General features: G+C 43.4%; 1 protein-coding gene across 2 annotated transcripts; it reads left to right on the forward strand.

Moving 5' to 3' along the window:
• The first annotated feature begins 448 nt into the window (after positions 1-448).
• Positions 449-17,304, forward strand: NELFB (negative elongation factor complex member B). 2 transcript variants are annotated; one of them, XM_048822996.2, is made up of 13 exons: positions 449-617; positions 2,212-2,375; positions 2,557-2,656; positions 3,349-3,579; positions 4,799-4,984; positions 6,549-6,661; positions 7,253-7,355; positions 8,828-8,923; positions 10,589-10,731; positions 12,194-12,300; positions 12,955-13,096; positions 13,687-13,795; positions 14,064-17,304. In XM_048822996.2, exons 1-13 carry the CDS (start codon positions 516-518, stop codon positions 14,199-14,201), a joined length of 1,734 nt encoding a protein of 577 aa, XP_048678953.1. In that variant the 5' UTR covers positions 449-515; the 3' UTR covers positions 14,202-17,304. The 2 variants fall into 2 exon arrangements, with proteins under 2 accessions (XP_048678953.1, XP_074976388.1); XM_075120287.1 differs by lacking the exon at positions 449-617 and adding an exon at positions 725-856.
• Positions 17,305-22,192: the final 4,888 nt, after the last annotated feature.

Raw genomic sequence — 22,192 nt, forward strand, 5'->3', positions numbered from 1 at the left:
GATGGCACGTTCAGCGTCCACAGGCGTTGAGACGAGAGGTCTTCACGCCGTGAGGGGAGTTACACAAAGAGACAGGTTTACACATGAAAGGGTTGGGATGGAAGCCGAAGCCTGTGATGTGGCCAGCAACATCCAGGACAGGTGCGGAGAAGGACTGAAGGGCACTTGGTGAGGACAGCATGGCAGGGGGCTTGAGGGGAGGTGGCAGGAAGGCTCTGGGGTCTCTATAGCCAGGGGAGCAGGCAGCACCCGGGGGGGATCTACGGGGAACGGGTCGTGAGAGCCCTGGGTGCTCAAGGGCCCCCCGCAGGTCTGCGGCAAGGCTGAGCCGGCTCCTAGCCTCTCCCGCCGCAGCCCGGAACCTGCGCGCCGAGGAGCAGTTTCGGGGGGGGACGGGGACAGCGTCGGACCCGACAGGGCTGGGGGGCGACAGCGGGAACGGACCGGGCCGACCCTACGGGCACTAGCGGGGGGGGGGGGGGCCCGACCCGGCTGGGCCCGCCGAGGCCGCCGCCATGTTCGCGGGGCTGCAGGAGCTGGGGGTGGCCAATGGGGAGGACCTGAAGGAGACGCTGACCAACTGCACCGAGCCGCTCAAGGCCATCGAGCAGTTCCAGGTGGGGAGCGCGGCCCGGGGGGCAGGGGCTGCGGGGGCGACGGACCCGGATGGGGGCTCCCCGGGGCTGGCGTTGCTCTGCCCCAGCAGCGGTCGGGTGGCCGGAGCTCTCAGTTGGGTCTCGGGCGGCCTCCCGCCCCGGTGGGGTCGTTCAGGGCCGTCTGCGCGGCACGCTGAGCCCGGGCTCCGGCTCCGTGTTCAGCCCGAGCCCCGTCGCCTCCGCGCGCAGGCCCGTCTGCGGTGGGTCAGCGCGGACTCGGGGCCGAGGTCCCAGGACTTGGGGGGCGGGGGGTCGGAGCTGATAACTCCTCGGTAAAAAGGGTTGCGGATGCCGTGACATCCATCGTGGTGGTGTCCGGTGGCCGCAGGGTCTTGTCCTCTGACACCTCTAGTTGTTTCTGATCCCGGCCTCTGCCTGCTGCTGGACATGGGCTTAACTTTTTCACCGTCGATCATCCTCCTGTTGTATTGCAGCCTCATTTGCTCTCCGGCCAGATCTAGCAGATAAGTTGTGGGGCAACTTCAATGAGGGATTTTAAAATCGATCCAGGATATTTTTTTTAATGTCATAATTGAGACAAACGTTGGAGGGCCCCCATCACAAGGAGAATCTTAAAAAGCAGCTTTTAAAATGAAGGGAGTCTCTCTCCCAATTGAATAGGATTTGACAGTCGTGAGAGTAGCTTTTAGGTTTTGTTTTTTTGCAGCTTAACACAGGATGAAATGTGAAAAGGAAGCTTTGGTTACTCTTGGCTCTTAACACACTGGCGCTCTGTAGTATTTTTTCACCTCTGCAATGTAATTTTCTGTAATACAAATGGAAGCTGACTGTGTATGTTATGTGGCATCTCTAAAACTTCATGGAACTATTGCATGTGTAGTTACACAATGCTTCAGTGTTTTTAGGATTGGGGCATAAAGCTTTGGTATATTTCAGCAGTGGCAGTTTATATATTTAGATAATAAAATTGGGTTAATGGAGTTTAGCATAAGCTAGCCAAATGCATACGTTTTAAAAGTCCTTTGGTAGATTGTTGAATGATTAGAGAAACATTGTAAGGTACTTCATGCCCCAGATTTAAGGATAATTAAAATAAAAAAAAACCTTGTGAATGTTTTTGTATACAAATGGATAAATTTTAATGGAGCAATACTTTTTAAACAAATAAATAGTCCTCTGCACTGTTTACTACCCATGCCTAGGAGTCAGAGGGATGGACAAGGACTCTGTTATGCTAGTGTGTCCACATTTTAGTGTTGCACTATTGCATGAGAACTAGAAAAGGAAACTTGCTAGTCTGTCTTCATTGCCCTTGTTGAGTTAAAAAGTAAATAAATGGCATCAGTGATGAAAAGTGTACTAGACTTTTAAGTTATTTCATCATTAATAGTATTATGCTAGTGCTAGTAACATAACTAAGGACTTTTTTTAAAATGTTATATTGTTTCTTACTCAATAATGACCATTTAAATTGAGCTGAGTGCTTACTTTTTCTTAACATAAGTCATTTTAGTACTGTCTCTTGTTATTTATTGCCAGCAAGAATTTGTGTTTAATCCAAACTTATAACTCTGTATGGTGTTTGTTTTGCTAGACAGAAAATGGAGTCCTTCTGCCCTCTCTCCAGTCTGCTCTGCCATTCTTGGACCTCCATGGTACTCCTAGGCTGGAGTTTCATCAGTCTGTATTTGATGAGCTGAGAGAGAAATTGCTAGAGAGAGTTTCAGCCATTGCCTCAGAAGGAAAGGTTGAGGAAAGGTGTGTTACTGATCATCATTAGAAATTAATTTCAAAATTAATCATGGCAGGTAAAGTTTTCAAAAAGCTTAAGTGACTTAAGCACTTTTTCAAAAGTATCTTAAGCGCTTAGGACCCTAAAGAGTCACTCAGGAGTTTTGAAAACTTTACCTGGCAACTTTTCTTGCTTGCATGTTTCCAGATACAAAAAGCTGGAGGATCTGCTGGAGAAAAGCTTTTCCTTGGTCAAGATGCCATCTATACAGCCTGTGGTGATGTGTGTCATGAAACACCTGCCCAAGGTAAAATCTCTTGCATCTCTTGGTTACAGCCCCTTTCATTCTCTGCTGTTAGCTGGGCTGTATGCCACGTTTGCAAACTCTTCAGTCAATTTATCATTCACTGGTAGATAATTTGGCTTATGCTTTGTTTGATTCTCATATCAGTTAATTTAATGTAGTTCAAAAAGCATTTCATATTTTCATATTTCATAAAGTACACACTAATTAGAGAGAGAAGTTTGTTCTTCTGTTTTTAAAATGTGCATGTCCCCCCCCCCATCCTTCCCAAAAATAGTTTGAGCTCAGTGGTAGGGGATTTTTCCAGAACTGATTTATATGGCAAGTATTTTAAGGATGCAGCTAGATTTCAAAAAGGGGCAATATTTCTGGAAAAGGGTACTTAAAAGGAAACAACTCTTCATTTAAGGCACTACTGCATCTTTAATGTAATAGCTTCAAAACCTGTACTAGTGCTAATGTGATGCCTTCTCTAAGAAGCTAAATACTTTTAAAACCAGGGTGGTATTGAAGGGGCAGGGTCATGAAAGAAGGTTCTCTGCTGTTGCCTTGGGTTTTAATTGCACTGGTTGTAGATGTTACTGGCCAATGCAAGGTTGTGATTTAGATCTGCCTTATAGTCAACTACCTACCATTTTAACAGTCAGGTAGGTGAACCCCTAAACTCTTTACTGACACTGCACTGTTGTTTACAGGTCCCTGAAAAGAAACTGAAGTTAGTTATGGCGGATAAGGATTTATACAAAGCATGTGCCGTGGAGGTGAAGCGCCAGATCTGGCAGGATAACCAAGCTCTGTTTGGTGATGAGGTGTCCCCATTGCTGAAACAGTACATCCTGGAGAAAGAAAACACTCTCTTTAGTAGTGATCTCTCTGTCTTGCACAACTTCTTCAGTCCCTCTCCAAAAATGAGACGTCAGGGAGAGGTAACAGCAGGGAGAACTTTTACAGTGAAGTTTGGAATGGAATTCTCCAATCTCTGTCTTGAAAAGAGAGCATATTGGGTTCCTATACTGCCAGCATCATCAGATAATTGAGTGTCCATCTGGCCTTACAACTTTGCTACCACCTGAAAAAAATTATTTAAATATTTTGGCTAGTTATTTAATGTTAGTTCATCTTCATTAAACAATTCTTAATCAAATCAACAGGTCAATCTTATATTTAATAGTTACAAATAAACATAATGTTCAGTATTGTTATATTAGAATAGCACCTCATGACATAAAGTAATAGGTTAATCTTTTGTTTAAGCAGATTTTTTAAAATAACATTTAAATAGCTAAACAAAATGTTTAGCCAATAATATTTTCCCCCAGTTCTGTTTATCAGTCTGGGATTTAATCCCATGCCCATCGTTACAGTATCTAAGCACCCTTGGCGGTTAAATCAGGGATTTGGGGGTTTTACCATTTTTGTTTTGTTTTTGAAGGAAATTGTAATAGTTCAACAAAAACTTGGGAAGAAGCCTCAAAAGCTGCATATGTAGCTAGCCTATGGGACAGTGTGATCTTATTAATGTTCCCTTCGCCTCAGCCACTCTTCCCTCCTGCTGCATACTACCTCGTTAACTTGTCTTAAACTCAGTTGTAAGTTCTTCAGGGCAGGGATTGTGCCTTCCTATGTAATTGTAGAGTGCCTGTTGCAGTGGGGCTTTTAGACACTCCCACTGTAAGCATTTTATTAAAATGTTAAAACAAAAAAAAAACCCGAAATCTATGCCCTAAGCAGTGTTTTTACTCCAAAAAGGGAGGAATGCCAGATACTCCATGAAGTCTCTAGGGACATTATTACTTTTGATTTTACGTGGTGGGCACTCTGGAACTATGGTGATAGATGGCAGTATAAAACCGAAAGATCACTTTTACAACAAAAGTAATTCCTACTGGTATACTTGGTATAACAGGTCAGATTGTTTAGCAAAGGGAACAGAAGGTCTTGCAATTACAAAAGTCTAGACAAAAAACAATTAAAGCACAAATGGAGTTGAAATGCTGAAAAAGTCTGGTGTGAAATGTCTTTTAAAGCTGTATGTTTTAGTTCAGGCATTCCACAACTGATGGGGCAAATAATGAAATAGTTTGAAAGCTGTCATGTAGGAAAATCTTTTGGTACTAAGTGTGCGTTTTTCCATTTGGGCTTTAGGTGGTTCAGAAGCTGACACAGATGATTGGGAAGAATGTGAAGCTATATGACATGGTGCTACAGTTCCTAAGAACATTGTTCCTTCGGACGAGGAATGTCCATTACTGCACGCTACGGGCAGAGCTCCTGATGTCGCTGCATGACCTGGACATCAGCGAGATCTGTACTGTTGACCCCTGTCACAAGGTAATGAATAGATGGACCAGGCACAAGTGGTACTTCGGAATTTTCAGTCTGAGCAGCTCTCATTTGTGCCTGCTGCCTTGAAGGTCAATAACCCAGAAGGGATATTATCTTCAGGCATAGAAAGCGGTTCAAACCTCAAGTCTGAAATTCTTATAGTCCTTGGAATGACAGGTTCAAATCCCAGCAGTGTTAACAAAGCCCTTTGTCTTTGTGTGGTAGATAAATTGTTCATCATGCTGTCTGTGGTGCTTGGTATAAAATCTTAAAAAGCAGTGTACCATCTCACCTACATGGATGCTGCCAAAAACAAAGTTCATGCCATTGGTTTGCCCCAGTGTTCTTGGACAAAGTTTCCTTCCCCTCCTTGTTGTGCACAGTCCTATGCACAACCTGATGCTCTTTGCCCAGAAGTGATCGCATTTCATTAGTTTAGTTTGTGAAGTGCTATGGATCTTGAAATATAAAGAGCTAAAATTAATAATTATTAAAATATAAGAAGTTTTGCTAGCTTATTTAGCGCTGCATTGGCATTTATAATGTGAATTAAGTCATTCATCCACTATAAATGCAGAGTCACATTCTATTCTCTACACTTCTGTCCTGGTTACATTATTTACAAAGTTTATTTCTCATGCGATGTGTGTTTCTGAAGAAAAGATACCAGTGATGAGAAATATATTTAGCACCTGCACAGTGGGCTCCATGCACTTCAGAAACATGAATTGATCAAGACCCACAACATCGTTGTGAGGATTATGTGGTTTTAATATGGATGGGGAGACCAACACATAGGGGTTATGGCTTGTCCAAATTTCCAGTGTAAGTCAGTGGCAGAGCCAGGAATAAAATCCAGATCATCTGACTTCCAATCCCATGTTTTTACCACCAAGTGATATTGTCCCCTCAGTTACCATGTACTCCTTCGTGTATGGCCATGAGATATGTTCACATACTACATGGTATATAGTACGTGTTAATTTTCAGGCAGTGCTTGTTGTGGGAGAGGAAAAGGTGATGCCAGTTGAACCTGCTGTACAGCAGCTTCATAGAACGATCTTGTGTGTTTGGATGTCTGCTGGGCTTCCTCTGCTCCTGACGTCCAACTCCCTCTAGAACTTCCCAACACACACAGGACTGTGCAAGCAGCAGATACTGCTGGTCAGAGGTTGATGCTGTTTGTGTGGATGGGAAACTTTGTCTTCCCCCTTCACATGCTGCCACATGAACCCATGGTCTGTTGCACTGATGGAGGCATTTGAATATAATTCGAATACCTGCAGGAGCTTAATGCAAAAGGCTCGCCGATTAAGGACCTGTTTTGTCACTAGATCTGAAGCCTTTGAAAATTCGGCAAGAGTCTTAAAACTTATGTTTGGTGTATCTAATGTTGCAGCCTCCTGTACAACTGTTGGGGACGGGAGGAAAGGCTTATGCCTTTAAAGGTGTATTTAATTAAATATCGAGCCAACAGTGTTACTTTGAAGCCTTGAGGTGATTCATATATTGTAATGCTAGTTTAGAGGAGCTGCCATGAGTGTGTCATCAACGTTTCCTTTCTTTGCAGTTCACTTGGTGCTTAGATGCCTGCATTCGGGAGAAGTTTGTGGATAACAAGCGAGCTCGAGAGCTGCAAGGGTTTCTGGATGGAGTGAAGAAAGGACAAGAACAAGTACTGGGGTGAGCAGTTCAGGCTCATGAAACTGAGGGATTGACAGGGATTGCTCCCATTATCCAGAATGGCTGAGAATTACTTCAGTTGTTAATTCTCCACAAGTGTCTAGTAACAAAACCAATCATTGCCAAACACAGTCCTTCTTAGTGCATTCAGCAAGATGATAGGTTTATTCTCAGTATCCTATCCCAGTAACCTGTAACTCTAATCAGTGGCCTGTAAAATAAAAGTTAAAGAGATTGTTGTTTTTTTTTCAGGCGGGACTCACCACTTTTAAGCATCTAATTAGTGATCTAAGGCAGAAACATATTTCAGTTGATATAATCAATTAGGTTTTATCATTATAGTTTTTGCTGCATGTCTTCCTTCCCTCATAGGTTTTTAACCTGGCAGTCTCCCTTTAAATATACATTGAGCCTATGTATAGTGTCTCAGATTGGACAGGTTGAACAACAAGAAATGGACATGACCAAGGTTGTTTTTTCCAATACAGATACTTTCTTGAGAAGCAGGTAGTCTATGGCTGGGTTTGTGGTTGGGCCATGGGGTTTGTTAGTGTATATATAAAATGCATTTGTGGTTCTGTTTCCCTTCAGGGATTTATCAATGATCTTGTGTGATCCCTTTGCCATTAACACCTTAGCTCTGAGTACCATACGGCATCTGCAAGAGCTGGTTGGGCAAGACACCTTACCCAGGGTGAGTCTGAGAAACCTGCACAGATTACAAATGAGCCCTGTTCTGGTTATTATGAGACTGCATTTTACAGCAAGGGAGAAACTGACTGACAATACAGGAGAACCAATGAGACTGTGTGCTGTCAAATGCACAGGTAAACTGAAAAAGAGGAAAAACATACATTTTGTAGTAATTTTAGGTGTCCGGTAATTATGGTAGGTACCAGAGTAACAGCCGTGTTAGTCTGTATTCGCAAAAAGAAAAGGAGTACTTGTGGCACCTTAGAGACTAACCAATTTATTTGAGCATAAGCTTTCGTGAGCTACAGCTCACTTCATCAAAAGCTTATGCTCAAATAAATTGGTTAGTCTCTAAGGTGCCACAAGTACTCCTTTTCTTTTTATGGTAGGTACACAATTTTCAGACAAATGTGATTTTTCCAAGTTGACAGTGCCCCTTAACTTTTTTCACTCTCTACTAGCTACGTGCTCTTCTAATTATGCATACTTGAAGGCAACTGCTTTCTATCTACTTGAATTCCTGCTTCAGTTACAGCATTCTTTACTCCCTGTGCTAAACTTGGTGTCTTGCTTTGCTGATGGTAGGGAGATAAAATAAAGTCAATTCCTGCTGAATGGTGTAACTGGAGAGTTATTTTTCTTGTACACTTTATTGACCCATCTGAATGTAAAATTATAGTTGTTGCTCTACATTTACATCAGCCACTCGGAGAAGAAGATTATACACTTAATTTTGTGAGGCACTCGCTCTCTGTAATGCTGTGTTTGGCTGCCCCTGTTTGGCAGGGGAGGCAGAATTACATCGGTAATGTTGGCTGGCAAGTGACCACTGTTCAGCCCTAGAAAGGACTTAGAATGCAGTCTGCTGTTTGTATCCTCAGTTTCCCTGGTATGAACTGAGTACTCACAGTCTGTGCAACAAGAACGTGAATCTTTGCCCCCAGTGGATCAGGACTCAGATCCTATGATGGGAACCATACAAGGATCTAAAATAAACCCTTCCTATATTTCATCTCTTGCACTGCTTTTTCATTGTCAAATTAAATCATTTATTTTTATCCTTCCAAGCTTGCAAAAAGGCTAATATCATTTTTAAACACTTGGTATTGGATATTTACTGACAAACACGTATAGTTTCATTCTGCCACAAATTGTACTTTTATTATGTCAAATTGTTTTTGAAAGTTCTCTAGCCAATTGTCTGATCAGATGGCCTGAATATCTCCAAGCACACTGTAAAAGGTTACATTGAGGTGTGTTCTGTAGCATTTGCAGCTGTTTGGGGCCCTCTGAGCTATAATTCATTATTTAAATCATAGAAATTGACATCCCCTAGCAGTATTTGTGATCTAATGTATCTGGATAATGCTTCTGAATCCAAGAAAACCACTGAATATAAATGACTTCCAAATAAATCTCCAACATGTAGAGAATTGTGGAAGAACATAACTTTTATTAAATTTGAATTTCCAGGAAAGTCCAGACCTCTTGTTGCTGCTAAGGATGCTGTCTCTGGGACAGGGAGCCTGGGACATGATTGACAGCCAAGTCTTCAGGGAGCCTAAAATGGTAAGCTTCTTGAAGAGTATTTCCTCTTTGATTTCTTTGTCTTCCCCTCTCTCAAAGACTCCTCAGTGTCACCTTTTCCAAATGCCTCTAATAAGCACTTGCAGAATTTGTGAATGTCCTGATTGTACAGATGACACCTTGCATTTGCATGCCCCAATAGGTTGGGAGTGTACACAAGTGGGTCCTCTTGGAAATCCCCCCCCCCTTTTTTTTTTTTTTGCAGTCTTGAACATCTGGGCTTTAACTTCTTTATATCTCAGTTTTACCTCTAACAAATTCAGCACCAATGGCTCATAACTCCCGGGATCTCCGTCCACAATGGCGAGACTGTAGATCAGAATGAATGTGAAAATAGTATTGCTGGGGCTGGCCCTGAAGTGTGATAGCAGCTCATTGCATTGTCGTTCAGGGGCTAGCACTTCTGCCTCCCCAGTGTTGTGATAGGGATGGTGTGGAGGTAGCACAGTCCACCCCTGGGAAGCATATTTTGGATCGCTCAAGTGACCCTCCTGCCACGTTCCCTCTGGCCTGCACTCTGAACAGGTTTGGTAGCTCTTGGAGAAGTTCTATTCAGCTATCTACAGAAGAGAGGTTAACCACAATACTGGACAGTGGGAGGACCTCTAAAAATTCCACTGCGGTTTCTGTTCTGTGCTGCAAAGTGGGACAGCTCTTCCCAGGGAGGGTGATTGAGGCATTGACCGTATAAACTGCTAGCTGACTGCACGTTTACCTCCGTGATGTACATTTTCCATAGGTGTTTGCATAGGTGCTGGAACTAGGGGTGCTACTGCACCCCCTGCCTTGAAGTGGTTTCCGTCACATACAGGGTTTCCAGTTTGGTTCAATGGCTCTCAGCACCCCCTACTATACAAATTGCTTCAGCACCTGAGGTGGTTGTGCATGAATAGTCAGATACTAAGGTGATTAGGTACTTACATGGCCCTCGACAGAGCCTGGGCTTACCTCATAGCTTAATTGAAAGGTTCCTTCTTCTCCTGTTGGTGCTGTATGGAGAAAGCTGCACAACCTGCTTCATTTTTAATGAACTTTTTGTGGTTCCGGTCGCTGCCACTTCCCGTTCTTTTAATTTGATATAAAATAAGTAATTTTCAACTGCTGTGGGAATGGAGGAAATGAGTGTGAACTTTCCCCTGGCACTCCTCCTGGGAGCATGACTAAGTGTGAAATGGTTAATACTGGTTCAGGGAATTAGCAAGATGACTTGTACTCATTAGCATACTACTCTGTCCTTACCCAGACCCTCTGTGTCCAGCACTTGCAATGATATAGGATAAGGTGCTCGAGACCAGATGTGTATATCACTGGGTAATTCTGTTACAGCAAAAAATTCATTCAATAGTTTTTTTGTGTACAAAGTGAAGGATAGTTTTCTGATTAACTCTTTATATTCTACTGGAGGACATGAAAAGAGAGGTCAGTGGTTAGAGCAGGGACTTGGTGTCTGGATACCAGTGTTTTATGTTCCTGTCTACCATTGATATGCTGTCTGGTCATAGGTAAATGGTTTACCTTAGTTTTTCTAGCTGTATGATGGGAATGTTACATGCTTACCTAAATACTTTGAGGTTCTTGGATGGAAAATTACATACATGCAGACTGTTTGTTTTTTTTATATTGCAATGGCTTTTTTCCCCCTCTAAGGAACATGAGTTGATCACCAAGTTCTTGCCGATGCTGATGTCTTTTGTGGTGGATGACTACACATTCAACGTAGATCAGAAACTGCCATCAGAAGAGAAAGGGCCAATTCCCTACCCCAGCACCATTCCCGAAGCTTTTACCAAGTATGTCATCAACCTACATACATTAGATCCTTTTTCAAAGCAAAGCATTAGGCTATGTCCACACTACATCATTATTCACACTTCTGTGTGATGTAAGTTACACTGAAGTAATTTGTAGTATAGACGTAGTTTTAGGTAGCTAAGCTATACTATAGAAGAAGCCTGGCACAATTAAGAGAAAAGAATTAATCCTAACTAATTCAAGGCTTCAGTTCCATTCATGTAGCTCTGTCAGTGGAACACTTGATTAAAAAGACACCAGAAAAACTACAGATCTTGAATAGATCAATAGAAGGGATCTCTGGCAAGAAGTATATGAGAGGCAGCGCTGCTTTGGAGTCAGTGAGGGTGCTGTCCAGTTTAGAAGTTTCCAGTCAGAGAGCTCAAATACTGTGGCCTTTTAATCAAGGGCTCAGATTGAAAGTCAACTGCACAAGAAACAGAATAAAACACTAAGGACCTGATTCAGCAGGGTACTTTAAGTACACAAGTAGTCACACTGACTATAAAGTTAGGCCTATGCTGAATCGGGGACTATGAGAATAGAATAATATTGTCTTGGTGCCTTTGGCCTGAGTTATTTCTACATGGACCCTACTGAGGAGAGTCAGTTGTAAGCAGAGCTGACATTAAAGGAGACATTTGTGTGTCCTTCATAAGCAGAGTACAGTGGCTGCTTTCATGGTATTATTGAATTTACGTGCATTTGGACTGACCACCAATACTTATTAGCAAGAGAATGAGCACCTTCAAATGCACTACTAGAAATAAGATGACTATACATGCAATGAGAGGACTTCAGTTTCTCTTTGAAATCCTAAAGGTTTGGAGGTCAAAAAAGGAAACTTCTCAGGGTTTCTCTTTGCAAGCAGACAGAAAGGATCTCTGTACGCTCAGTTATGTTCAGACCTTACACTTATTCCCAGTACTGTTCTTGTCTGAATGGCCGTACCCAGAATAGCACATCCAGTTAGAATCACGGTCACAACTGTTTCATAGCAGAATTGGTGTCTGAGTTGGGAAACTTTAAAACGAAGCAGAATCCGATTTTCCATTGTGTTTAGCTTGATCCTAAAGCTTCCTTCTTATTATTAACTGTTCAGTAGAGTTGATTATTGGAAAGTAACAATGTTTGTTGAATAATTATTTCTTTGGGCTATGGCAGCAGACAGCTCTCATAAATCTGAACACTTTCTCTTAGCCACCACTTCACAGGAGACTTCAGGTTAGCTATTGAGACATTTCCCTGCTTCCTACTCTGTGGCTTCCAGGCTGTGGATCCTGTCTTCTTAAGGACAGGTTTCAGAGTAACAGCCGTGTTAGTCTGTATTCGCAAAAAGAAAAGGAGTACTTGGTCTCTAAGGTGCCACAAGTACTCCTTTTCTTTTTGTCTTCTTAAGGTCCTCTTTAGTATATGGGTTCTTGTTCTATTGGTTAAGAAACTTTGTTTGTGCCATAACAGATTCCTTCAGGAGCACAGAATAGCCTGTGAGGTTGGGCTATATTACATACTTCACATAACTAAACAGAGGAACAAGAATGCTTTTCTCAGGCTCCTGCCAGCACTAGGTGAGTCTTGTTTTCCTCTTATGTTTTGTACCCACTTGTCTTATATAGAAGGCCTAGAAGAAGGAATATAAGGGCTATGGGGATGAGTGTGGTTAGTGTTGACAACTCTTGGATTCTAGTTTCAGGTCTGCTAGTGATTCACTGTGTGAGCCTTTGCAAGTCCCGCAAGTTTACTTACCTGTTCAGTGGTGATGTTTTCCTACCAAGCAGGAATTTTGTGAAGATTCTTGAATGTTTGTAATTCCTTGGATGAAAGTCACTGTACTAGCAATGTGATTAGCTGTAGGCTGGTTGGAATATTACTAGAAGATAAATTGTCTCTCTGAGCTGGTAGCTTCCTGCTCTAAACAGTCCCCAAAAGTTTCAGTGGATCAGAACTTTCCACTTTATCCAAAAAAGGAACTCGCAATGAAACAACACCGAATGTAGCCCAGGCTTAGCTGCTCCCAGAATTCTTCCTCAGTGGCTGCTCAGCCCACATCCTGGGTTCTTTCCCACCTCCCTTCATACCTAGGTAGGGTAGTGAGCCACCTGCAGTGGCCAGTCAGAAAAGTGCACAGAAAGTTTTTCAGCAGGCTCGTCTTCTGCTAATATGGTAAAGCTTTCAGGCAAATGCTTGCCTGCCTGTTAGTCATTGTCCTTCGTGTTGTCCAGCTGAGACATTCAGTGACCTGGCCTTCAGTGATATTTTCCTGCACCTGCTCACCGGTAACCTCACGTTGTTGGGTGATGAATTTGCGCTGGAGGACTTCTGTACCAGTCTCTTTGATGGGTTCTTCCTCACTGCCTGCTCAAGGTAACTGACATCCTTCTTCAGAAAGCACAATATTTACAAGATGAATGGGACAGTTCACACCTCTCTGAGCTATTGTTTAGCCTGTCTGCAGACTCTTCACTTAGCTCACACTGGAAAGACTATGATAGCTGTTGCGGTGGTTTTTTATATGTTTAGATTTTGCAACCAATTCTGTAGCAATAAAATAGCTGAAAAGAGAAAGTGTTGATTATAAATGATTACACAAACCCTAAATTGTTATTCAGAGACAGAAGGTGCAGTGGGGCAACATCCTCCTTACAGTGCAGTAGCAGATCGAATTTCTGCTTTAAACGTTAGATTTAACTTCAGCTCTCTAATTTATAAATGCACATAAATAACCTGTTAGTAGTTCTAAATGCTTGTATTAATTCCTGGCAAGCCTATAGAAGCATAACATCCTGTAGCATGCAAGCAATTCCTTTACAACTTAAGTATTTTTGATGATTGAGAACAAAACTCCCAGTGTTTGAACACCCAGGCACTGCTCTGATGTTGTGCTGTAGCTTTCTCTCTAACGTGTGGTTGTGTTCTGTACATTGGTTTCACCACTTTACAATTGCTCTTTACAGAAAAGAGAACGTCCATAGACACGTGCTAAGATTGCTACTTCACCTGCATCACAAAGTGGCACCTACCAAATTAGAATCACTCCAGAAGGCTTTGGAACCTACCAAGCAGGTAAGAAGGGTCACAAAAGGAAAAGTAATTGCAGATGAAGGCAACTGCATTCCCTGAAGCTGCTTACCAGGGCTTATGTTCTGTTTAGACTAGCAGCTTTCAGAGTGTCTGGAGTATTGACTTAATTATATCATGACTTACTCTTCCCACTTTCCTCTGTGTTGAAACACTCCCAGTAGTCCTAGTACTTAGTGTTCCAGCTAGTAACAGCTAGAATGAAGTGTGACTCTTCTTTCGTTTGTTTGTTTTCCCAATGCTCATTCCATAGAGCGGCGAAGCTGTGAAGGATCTTTATAACCAGCTCAGCGAGAAACTGGAGCTTCGCAAACCCAGTCCAGCCCCGGTGGCTGAAACTCCATCCATGGAACTGACTTTGCCCACAGTGCCCACCCCAGCCTCGCTCTGAGCCACATGAGCGGGACTCTGAGATAAGAGAAACTAACCTTTGCGTCCTGCAGAGTGGAGGCGTTTCAATGTACTGCTAAGTGTCTCTGGCTACCATGGTGGAAACTTACCGAAAACCACTGAACCTTTTGCAGAAGCAGGACATTGTCAGACACTGCAGTTTGTCCTTGAGCACTGTCTCTTGCTGGCTAGAAGGCTCAGTATGCAGTGTGTTGCATAGGTTTACTTTGCCTAAGGATAGATAGGTGGCTTCTTGTGGATCTACCCAGCTTGTATAATTTTTTTCAAAAGACAAGTCTTATTTTTAAACCTCTGTATCTTCTTCTTGCATTTTTAGACTTACAATTTTCTGGGGCAGTAAAACCCTGGTTGTGTAATCAGGCAGAGGGAGCAAACCCTTGAAGTCTGAGCAGTTTCTCTCTTTGCCCCCAGCTTGCTTCTTTGGGTCTTTAAAGCTGAGAGATGGTTCTCAACAAAAGGGAACAAGGCTGCAGATTTTATATATTGTTCAAAACTGCTGCTTCCCTGTGACCTCATGGAGACAAGTGCTGTGCATACCTATTGGCCAATCCCCATGAGAGCAGGACAGCCAGGGCAGGGCCTAATTACAGCTCTCTCTTTGGGTTTATGGATCGCCCTTAGACATAGGGGGTGACATAGTTGTAGTGCACCTGACAAGTTAGTCACCTGCTTCTGATGTCAGGGGTTGGCTGTTCACCAACCTGATCCCCAGTTTATTTCACGGCAACTGGTAATTGGCAGCCGTCCCGGACTTTGGACAGCAGCCCCAGTAGGAAGGAGAGGAGAGGGTTGGAAAAGATCAGGAGTTTCAATTTAAAGGCATGCTTTTTGTGGAGCCCCAGGATTTCTGGCCACGTGGGGTCTGGTCCCAAGGGGGGCTTCTCAGAACCCAGAGTCACAGGCAGGCTGCACTTCCCATCACTCTCACATCTCCCCTCAATATTTGTACCCATCTCCCTAGCTCAGGCTGGTTGACTCACTTTGTACTGAAGAGCGTCCACGAGGTCACTCCCCTTCATCCTCACATGATGCTGCCCTGATGCTGTGGCAGCATCTACTGGGGTCATCACTGGGACCTGGAAACTCAGGACATTAGTAGGAACGGGGCAGATGTGTTGAGTTGCTGCCAGCAGGTGACTGAGGTCCCCAGTCCAAAGTGAGCAGTGCTTGATACTCCCGATGGTCCAAAGACCATAGAATCATAGGACTGGAAGGGCCATCAAGAGGTCGTCTAGTCCAGTACAGCTCCTGGCCAACTGCGGGACCCTTGAGGCTCCTTACTGGCCAACCTGCCATTTGCCATCTCTTGCCTCATTGGTCGAGGGGGCTCTGGCGCTGCCGCTGAAGTGGAGCAATGGAACGCAGATATGTGGGCTGGCCCCTTGGAGGCTAGCTGCACTGAGCAGAGGGCCACCCAAGTCCCCTCACTCCATGCTTGTGGTGGTTAGGCACTTGGAGATGGTTTGCATGAGCCAACATACCACCAGAGGGGCCATGGGCTCATAACAAGACTATCCCTGCCCTCAAAGGGCTGCACCAAAGGGACAGGGGAGTACAAGGAAACAGTGGTCAGCATGGAAAGTAGCAGCCACAGCACAGCAGCTGCCTAACCACTGTTAATTCTTTTTGTAGACATCACTGCAGAGAGGAGCCTGCAGGAGGAAAGACCTTGCAGATGTTTTATGGGAAGCTACTCCCATGTTTGAGGGGTGGCATTGGAGAAAGTGTGTGTATGCCAGGATGGGGTTTCCTGGAGCCACGGGCTCAATTTCTGCCTCCAGGACACAGCTCTATAATAAAAACACCTAGTTGTTCTCAAGCGCTTTTCATCAATAGCTTTTAAAGCGCTTTACAAAGGAGGTCAGCGTCATCATCCCCATTTCACTGGGGAAACTGAGGAACAAAGCATTGACGTGATTTACCTGAGGTCACCTAGCAGGTCAGTGGCAGAGCTGTGCATAGAACCCAGGTCTCTAAGTTCCAGTCCAGCGATCTCTCTATTCTCTCCCTCACTCCCTCTGATGTACTGGGGCTAGGCCATGGTTGCGGCAGTCACTCAGGGTTAGTACTGCAGTAGAGTTAGTTGCTTTAGGACTGCTCCTGTCCCCCGGCTGCTACACCAGTAATCCTGCTCCCAGTGCACCCTCCCTCCCCATTCCATATGCTGCTAACTACCCTGTGGCACATACCCTCCCTGACTCCCTGTAATTTGGGAAGGGAGAGCAAGGAGCAATGGTATCTGAGGCTGACTGCAAACAAGAGGGAGACCATGGATCTGAAGCTGTTGGAAGAGCTGCTCTCCTGCCAGAGTTTCCCCAGCTAGCAAGTCACGGACAGTCGACCAGCCTGCATGCTGGCCCCATGTGGTTTCCCCCCAGTGACCACCACACATCCATCCGTCCCAACTCCCCAGCTGCTTCTGTTCCTTGGCCACCCTCCTTCCCTGGCTCAGGGGTTTGGTTGGGGAGGGGGTACCTTGGCAGCAGTAGAGAATGGAAGTAGCTGCATAACCCATACTCTCAGTTGGGTTGGCTTGTTGCAAAAGGAAAAGATGAAATACAAAATGTTGACCTCAAATAGCTTGTATGATGCGTGCTGATTGCAGCAAGAAGGGTTATGCCTTCAAAATATTGGAGTTATGAATTTCTTAAGTTACAGAAGAGCAAAAAGAAGGGAGACACTCTGGGTAGAGTATCAAGAATGGCCAATTTTCAAATATTTATTTTTTAAAATTAGATAATTTTTCAAAAAGTGAACATCCTAGAGAGTCTGCTTCTATCCGCAGCTATTGCTATGCAAACTTGGAGATGAAAACGCTTTCATTTTATTGCCAGAAATTACAGAAACTTCTGTTTCAAGGAAAATCTCAACACAGTCTCAACTAGAAGTTGTGTCTATGATGCACTTTCTCTCTCTCTCTGTGTTCCCCCTGGCCCTGAGTGCAGACTTCGGAACTCTGTATTGCTTCAGAGATCCTGTCTGCAGTGGATCTTTTCCTTTCCTTGGGTCTGAATGTGTTCTTGTATTGGATCTTGCCACTCTTGACTCACCTGGCAAAATAAAACTAGACTATCAAGCAGCAATTTTTATTTATTTATTTATTTTTTATGAATTCTCATTGTGCCTCCATATGTGAACAGATGTTGCTTTGTCTGGGTGTTGTGGACCATGAGTCATGGCAGCAAAGATGCAGTGGTGTGTGTTTAATCCCTAAATGTCTCACATTGGGTACCTGGAATTAGTGGACACCTCTGATAATTTTGGCCTCACTCTGTGTCTCAGTTCCTTAGCTGTAAAATGGGAATAATACCACCACCTAATCTTCAAGGGGTGTTGTATAGATAGATAGATTCAGTAAGTCTGTGAAGCACTCCGCTAGTAAGGCGAGAACACATGCCTGAGGAAACTAATAATTCTGTATTCACTGCAGGGTTTGAATGGCGTGTGGTAAATAAGCCTGTGGGCCACACGTTGAATAAGGATAAGAAGAAATATTGGATTCATTCACTGAATGAGGCAGGGGTCCTTTAGAAAAAAATGTGTGAGCATGTAATTAAAGCCTGCATTATAATGCACATGCACAAGAAGGCTGAATTAAGGCTGTATTCTGGAATTTCTTAATTTGGGAGTGCTTGACTTTGCAACCTGAATGTTCTCTTAATGTACGTTTACTTGATATAAAAATCATAATAATTGGATAAAAACAATTGCTAGTAACTTAGTTTAATTATAACATAATTCCTTCAAATGCTGCCTCTGCATAATGTTAACTGTCTGGGAAGTCTGTATTATTCTGTTGTTAAGTTCTTTCAGGACAAAGAAAAGATTGACAGATGCTAAAGTTCTTAAAAGACCAAGATTTAAATTAAATTTCCATTTAAGCTAATTATACAGGTTTACTAGTAAATGCTCAGAAAATTCATTTCACACTCAAAAAGTAAGTATCATTAGTTTGAGGAGCCTGCTGTATGAGTAAAATGGAAACTCAACCCTAATTATGGAACTTTGACCGGTGTCTCCATAATTCATTGGGAAGGTCTTTAAGGAGCAGCAGGTGACTTTAATTTCCAAGGACAGACTGCAGTCTAAGTGCTGGTGTCCACGAACCAATAATGTATGATTTTTCAGTGTACTTTATCTGTTCAAAGCACAGCTCCAAGCCACTTCAGTTGCAGCTGTACATGCTCAGCATGGCTGCAAGTCTGTTGCCAGCTGTCACATTAGACACCCAGAACATGAGGAAAACACAATTTAGTGGCCACTTGTAAAAAGTTTGGTTTAAGTGACTTCCTCAGAATCGCTCATGAACTTGGTGGCAGAGGCAGGGCTCGAACCCAGGGCTGCACTCAACTGAGAGTTGAGGAGGATTGGGCCAAAAGAAATCTGATGCGGTTCAATAAGGATAAGTGCAGGGTCCTGCACTTAGGACGGAAGAACCCAATGCACAGCTACAGACTAGGGACCGAATGGCTAGGCAGCAGTTCTGCGGAAAAGAACCTAGGGGTGACAGTGGACGAGAAGCTGGATATGAGTCAGCAGTGTGCCCTTGTTGCCAAGAAGGCCAATGGCATTTTGGGATGTATAAGTAGGGGCATAGCGAGCAGATCGAGGGACGTGATCGTCCCCCCTCTATTTGACATTGGTGAGGCCTCACCTGGAGTACTGTGTCCAGTTTTGGGCCCCACACTACAAGAAGGATGTGGATAAATTGGAAAGAGTCCAGCGAAGGGCAACAAAAATGATTAGGGGTCTGGAACACATGAGTTATGAGGAGAGGCTGAGGGAACTGGGATTGTTTAGTCTGCGGAAGAGAAGAATGAGGGGGGATTTGATAGCTGCTTTCAACTACCTGAGAGGTGGTTCCAGAGAGGATGGTTCTAGACTTTTCTCAGTGGTGGAAGAGGACAGGACAAGGAGTAATGGTCTCAAGTTGCAGTGGGGGAGGTTTAGGTTGGATATTAGGAAAAACCTTTTCACTAGGAGGGTGGTGAAACACTGGAATGCGTTGCCTAGGGAGGTGGTGGAATCTCCTTCCTTAGAAGTTTTTAAGGTCAGGCTTGACAAAGCCCTGGCTGGGATGATTTAATTGGGGATGGGTCCTGCTTTTGAGCAGGGGGTTGGACTAGATGACCTCCTGAGGTCCCTTCCAACCCTGATATTCTATGATTCTATGAGAGATTCTGCAGACAACCACCTCCTTCAGCACGCAACCCTGATTCATCCCAAGAGTAGGTCTGTCCTATGCACTAAAGGAAGACTTTCAAAAATTAAAGAAATTAGTTAGGGAAGTGGATTGGACTGAAGAATTTATGGATCTAAAGGTAGAGGAGGCCTGGGATTATTTTAAATCAAAGCTGCAGAAGCTATCGGAAGCCTGCATCCCAAGAAAGGGGAAAAAATTCATAGGCAGGAGTTGTAAACCAAGCTGGATGAGCAAGCATCTCAGAGAGGTGATTAAGAAAAAGCAGAAAGCCTACAGGGAGTGGAAGAAGGGAGGGATCAGCAAGGAAAGCTACCTTATTGAGGTCAGAACATGTAGGGATAAAGTGAGACAGGCTAAAAGTCAAGTACAGTTGGACCTTGCAAAGGGAATTAAAACCAATAGTAAAAGGTTCTATAACCATATAAATAAGAAGAAAACAAAGAAAGAAGTGGGATCGCTAAACACTGAGGATGGAGTGGAGGTCAAGGATAATCTAGGCATGGCCCAATATCTAAACAAATACTTTGCCTCAGTCTTTAATAAGACTAAAGAGGTTCTTAGGGATAATGGTAGCATGACAAATGGGAATGAGGATATAGAGGTAGATATTACCATATCTGAGGTAGAAGCGAAACTCAAACAGCTTAATGGGACTAAATCGGGGGGCCCAGATAATCTTCATCCAAGAATATTAAAGGAATTGGCACATGAAATTGCAAGCCCATTAGCAAGAATTTTTAATGAATCTGTAAACTCAGGGGTTGTACTGTATGATTGGAGAATTGCTAACATAGTTCCTATTTTTAAGAAAGGGAAAAAATGTGATCCGGGTAACTACAGGCCTGTTAGTTTGACATCTGTAGTATGCAAGGTCTTGGAAAAAATTTTGAAGGAGAAGGTAGTTAAAGACATTGAAGTCAATGATAAATGGGACAAAATACAACATGGTTTTACAAAAGGTAGATCGTGCCAAACCAACCTGATCTCCTTCTTTGAGAAAGTAACAGATTTTTTAGACAAAGGAAACGCAGTGGATCTAATTTACCTAGATTTCAGTAAGGTGTTTGATACCGTGCCACCTGGGGAATTATTCGTTAAATTGGAAAAGATGGGGATCAATAGGAAAATTGAAAGGTGGATAAGGAATTGGTTAAAGGGGAGACTACAACGGGTCCTACTGAAAGGTGAACTGTCAGGCTGGAGAGAGGTTACCAGTGGAGTTCCTCAAGGATTGGTTTTGGGACCAATCTTATTTAATCTTTTTATTACTGACCTCGGCACAAAAAGTGGGAGTGTGCTAATAAAGTTTGCGGATGATACAAAGCTGGGAGGTATTGCCAATTTAGAGAAGGATTGGGAAATCATACAGGAAGATTTGGATGACCTTGAAAACTGGAGTAATAGTAATAGGATTAAATTTAATAGTGAGAAGTGTAAGGACATGCATTTAGGGATTAATAACAAGAATTTTAGTTATAAGCTGGGGATGCATCAATTAGAAGTAACGGAGGAGGAGAAGGACCTTGGAGTATTGGTTGATCATAGGATGACTATGAGCCGCCAATGTGATATGGCTGTGAAAAAAGCTAATGCGGTCTTGGGATGCATCAGGAGAGGTATTTCCAGTAGGGATAAGGAGGTTATACAAGGCACTGGTGAGACCTCACCTGGAATACTGTGTGCAGTTCTGGTCTCCCATGTTTAAGAAGGATGAATTCAAACTGGAACAGGTACAGAGAAGGGCTACTGGGATGATCCGAGGAATGGAAAACTTGTTTTATGAAAGGAGACTCAAGGAGCTTGGCTTGTTTAGCCTAACTAAAAGAAGGTTGAGGGGAGATATGATTGTTCTCTATAAATATATCAGAGGGATAAATACCGGAGAGGGAGAGGAATTATTTAAGCTCAGTACCAATGTGGACACAAGAACAAATGGATATAAACTGGCCATCAGGAAGTTTAGTTTTGAAATTAGACGAAGGTTTCTAACCATCAGAGGAGTGAAGTTTTGGAATAGCCTTCCAAGGGAAGCAGTGGGGGCAAAAGATCTATCTGGCTTTAAGATTAAACTCGATAAGTTTATGGAGGAGATGGTATGATGGGATAACATGGTTTTGGTAATTAAATATTCATGGTAAATAGGCCCAATGGCCTGGATGGGATATTAGATGGGGTGGGATCTGAGTTACCCAGGAAAGAATTTTCTGTAGTATCTGGCTGGTGAATCTTGCCCATATGCTCAGGGTTTAGCTGATCACTATATTTGGGGTCGGGAAGGAATTTTCCTCCAGGGCAGAATGGAAGAGGCCCTGGAGGTTTTTCGCCTTCCTCTGTAGCATGGGGCACGGGTCACTTGCTGGAGGATTCTCTGCTCCTTGAAGTCTTTAAACCATGATTTGAGGACTTCAATAGCTCAGACATAGGTGAGAGGTCTTAGTGGTGGGTGAAATTCTGTGGCCTGCTTTGTGCAGGAGGTCAGACTAGATTATCATAATGGTCCCTTCTGACCTAAACATCTATGAATCTATGAGGATGAGGTCCCATGGAAAAACTAGTATGTAATCATGTAATTAAAGACTGCATCATAATGCATATGTACAAGTGAGCTGAATTAAGATTTATGATGAGAGTTAACTGGAGCTGGAGAGCTCCATTACGACACCTGGTTCCAGGGAAGCAGACCCAATTAAAGATGAGACCCCGCTGGAGAGAAGCTGGGTAGTTACTATAAAGGAAAAAGTTTGGAGCAGAAGGAGAGAGTGTGGACA

The sequence above is a fragment of the Caretta caretta genome, chromosome 16, assembly GCF_965140235.1.
Source record: "Caretta caretta isolate rCarCar2 chromosome 16, rCarCar1.hap1, whole genome shotgun sequence".
NCBI lineage: Eukaryota > Metazoa > Chordata > Testudines > Cheloniidae > Caretta > Caretta caretta.

What these genes read in the sequence shown, in the direction of transcription:
- NELFB (XM_048822996.2), top strand. Translation starts at nt 516, where the DNA reads ATGTTCGCGGGGCTGCAGGAGCTGGGGGTGGCCAATGGGGAGGACCTG. An exon ending in CAGGCTCCTGCCAGCACTAG is followed by an intron (nt 12,301 to 12,954) that starts GTGAGTCTTGTT and finishes CGTGTTGTCCAG; the next exon opens with CTGAGACATTCAGTGACCTG. An exon ending in TTCCTCACTGCCTGCTCAAG is followed by an intron (nt 13,097 to 13,686) that starts GTAACTGACATC and finishes TGCTCTTTACAG; the next exon opens with AAAAGAGAACGTCCATAGAC.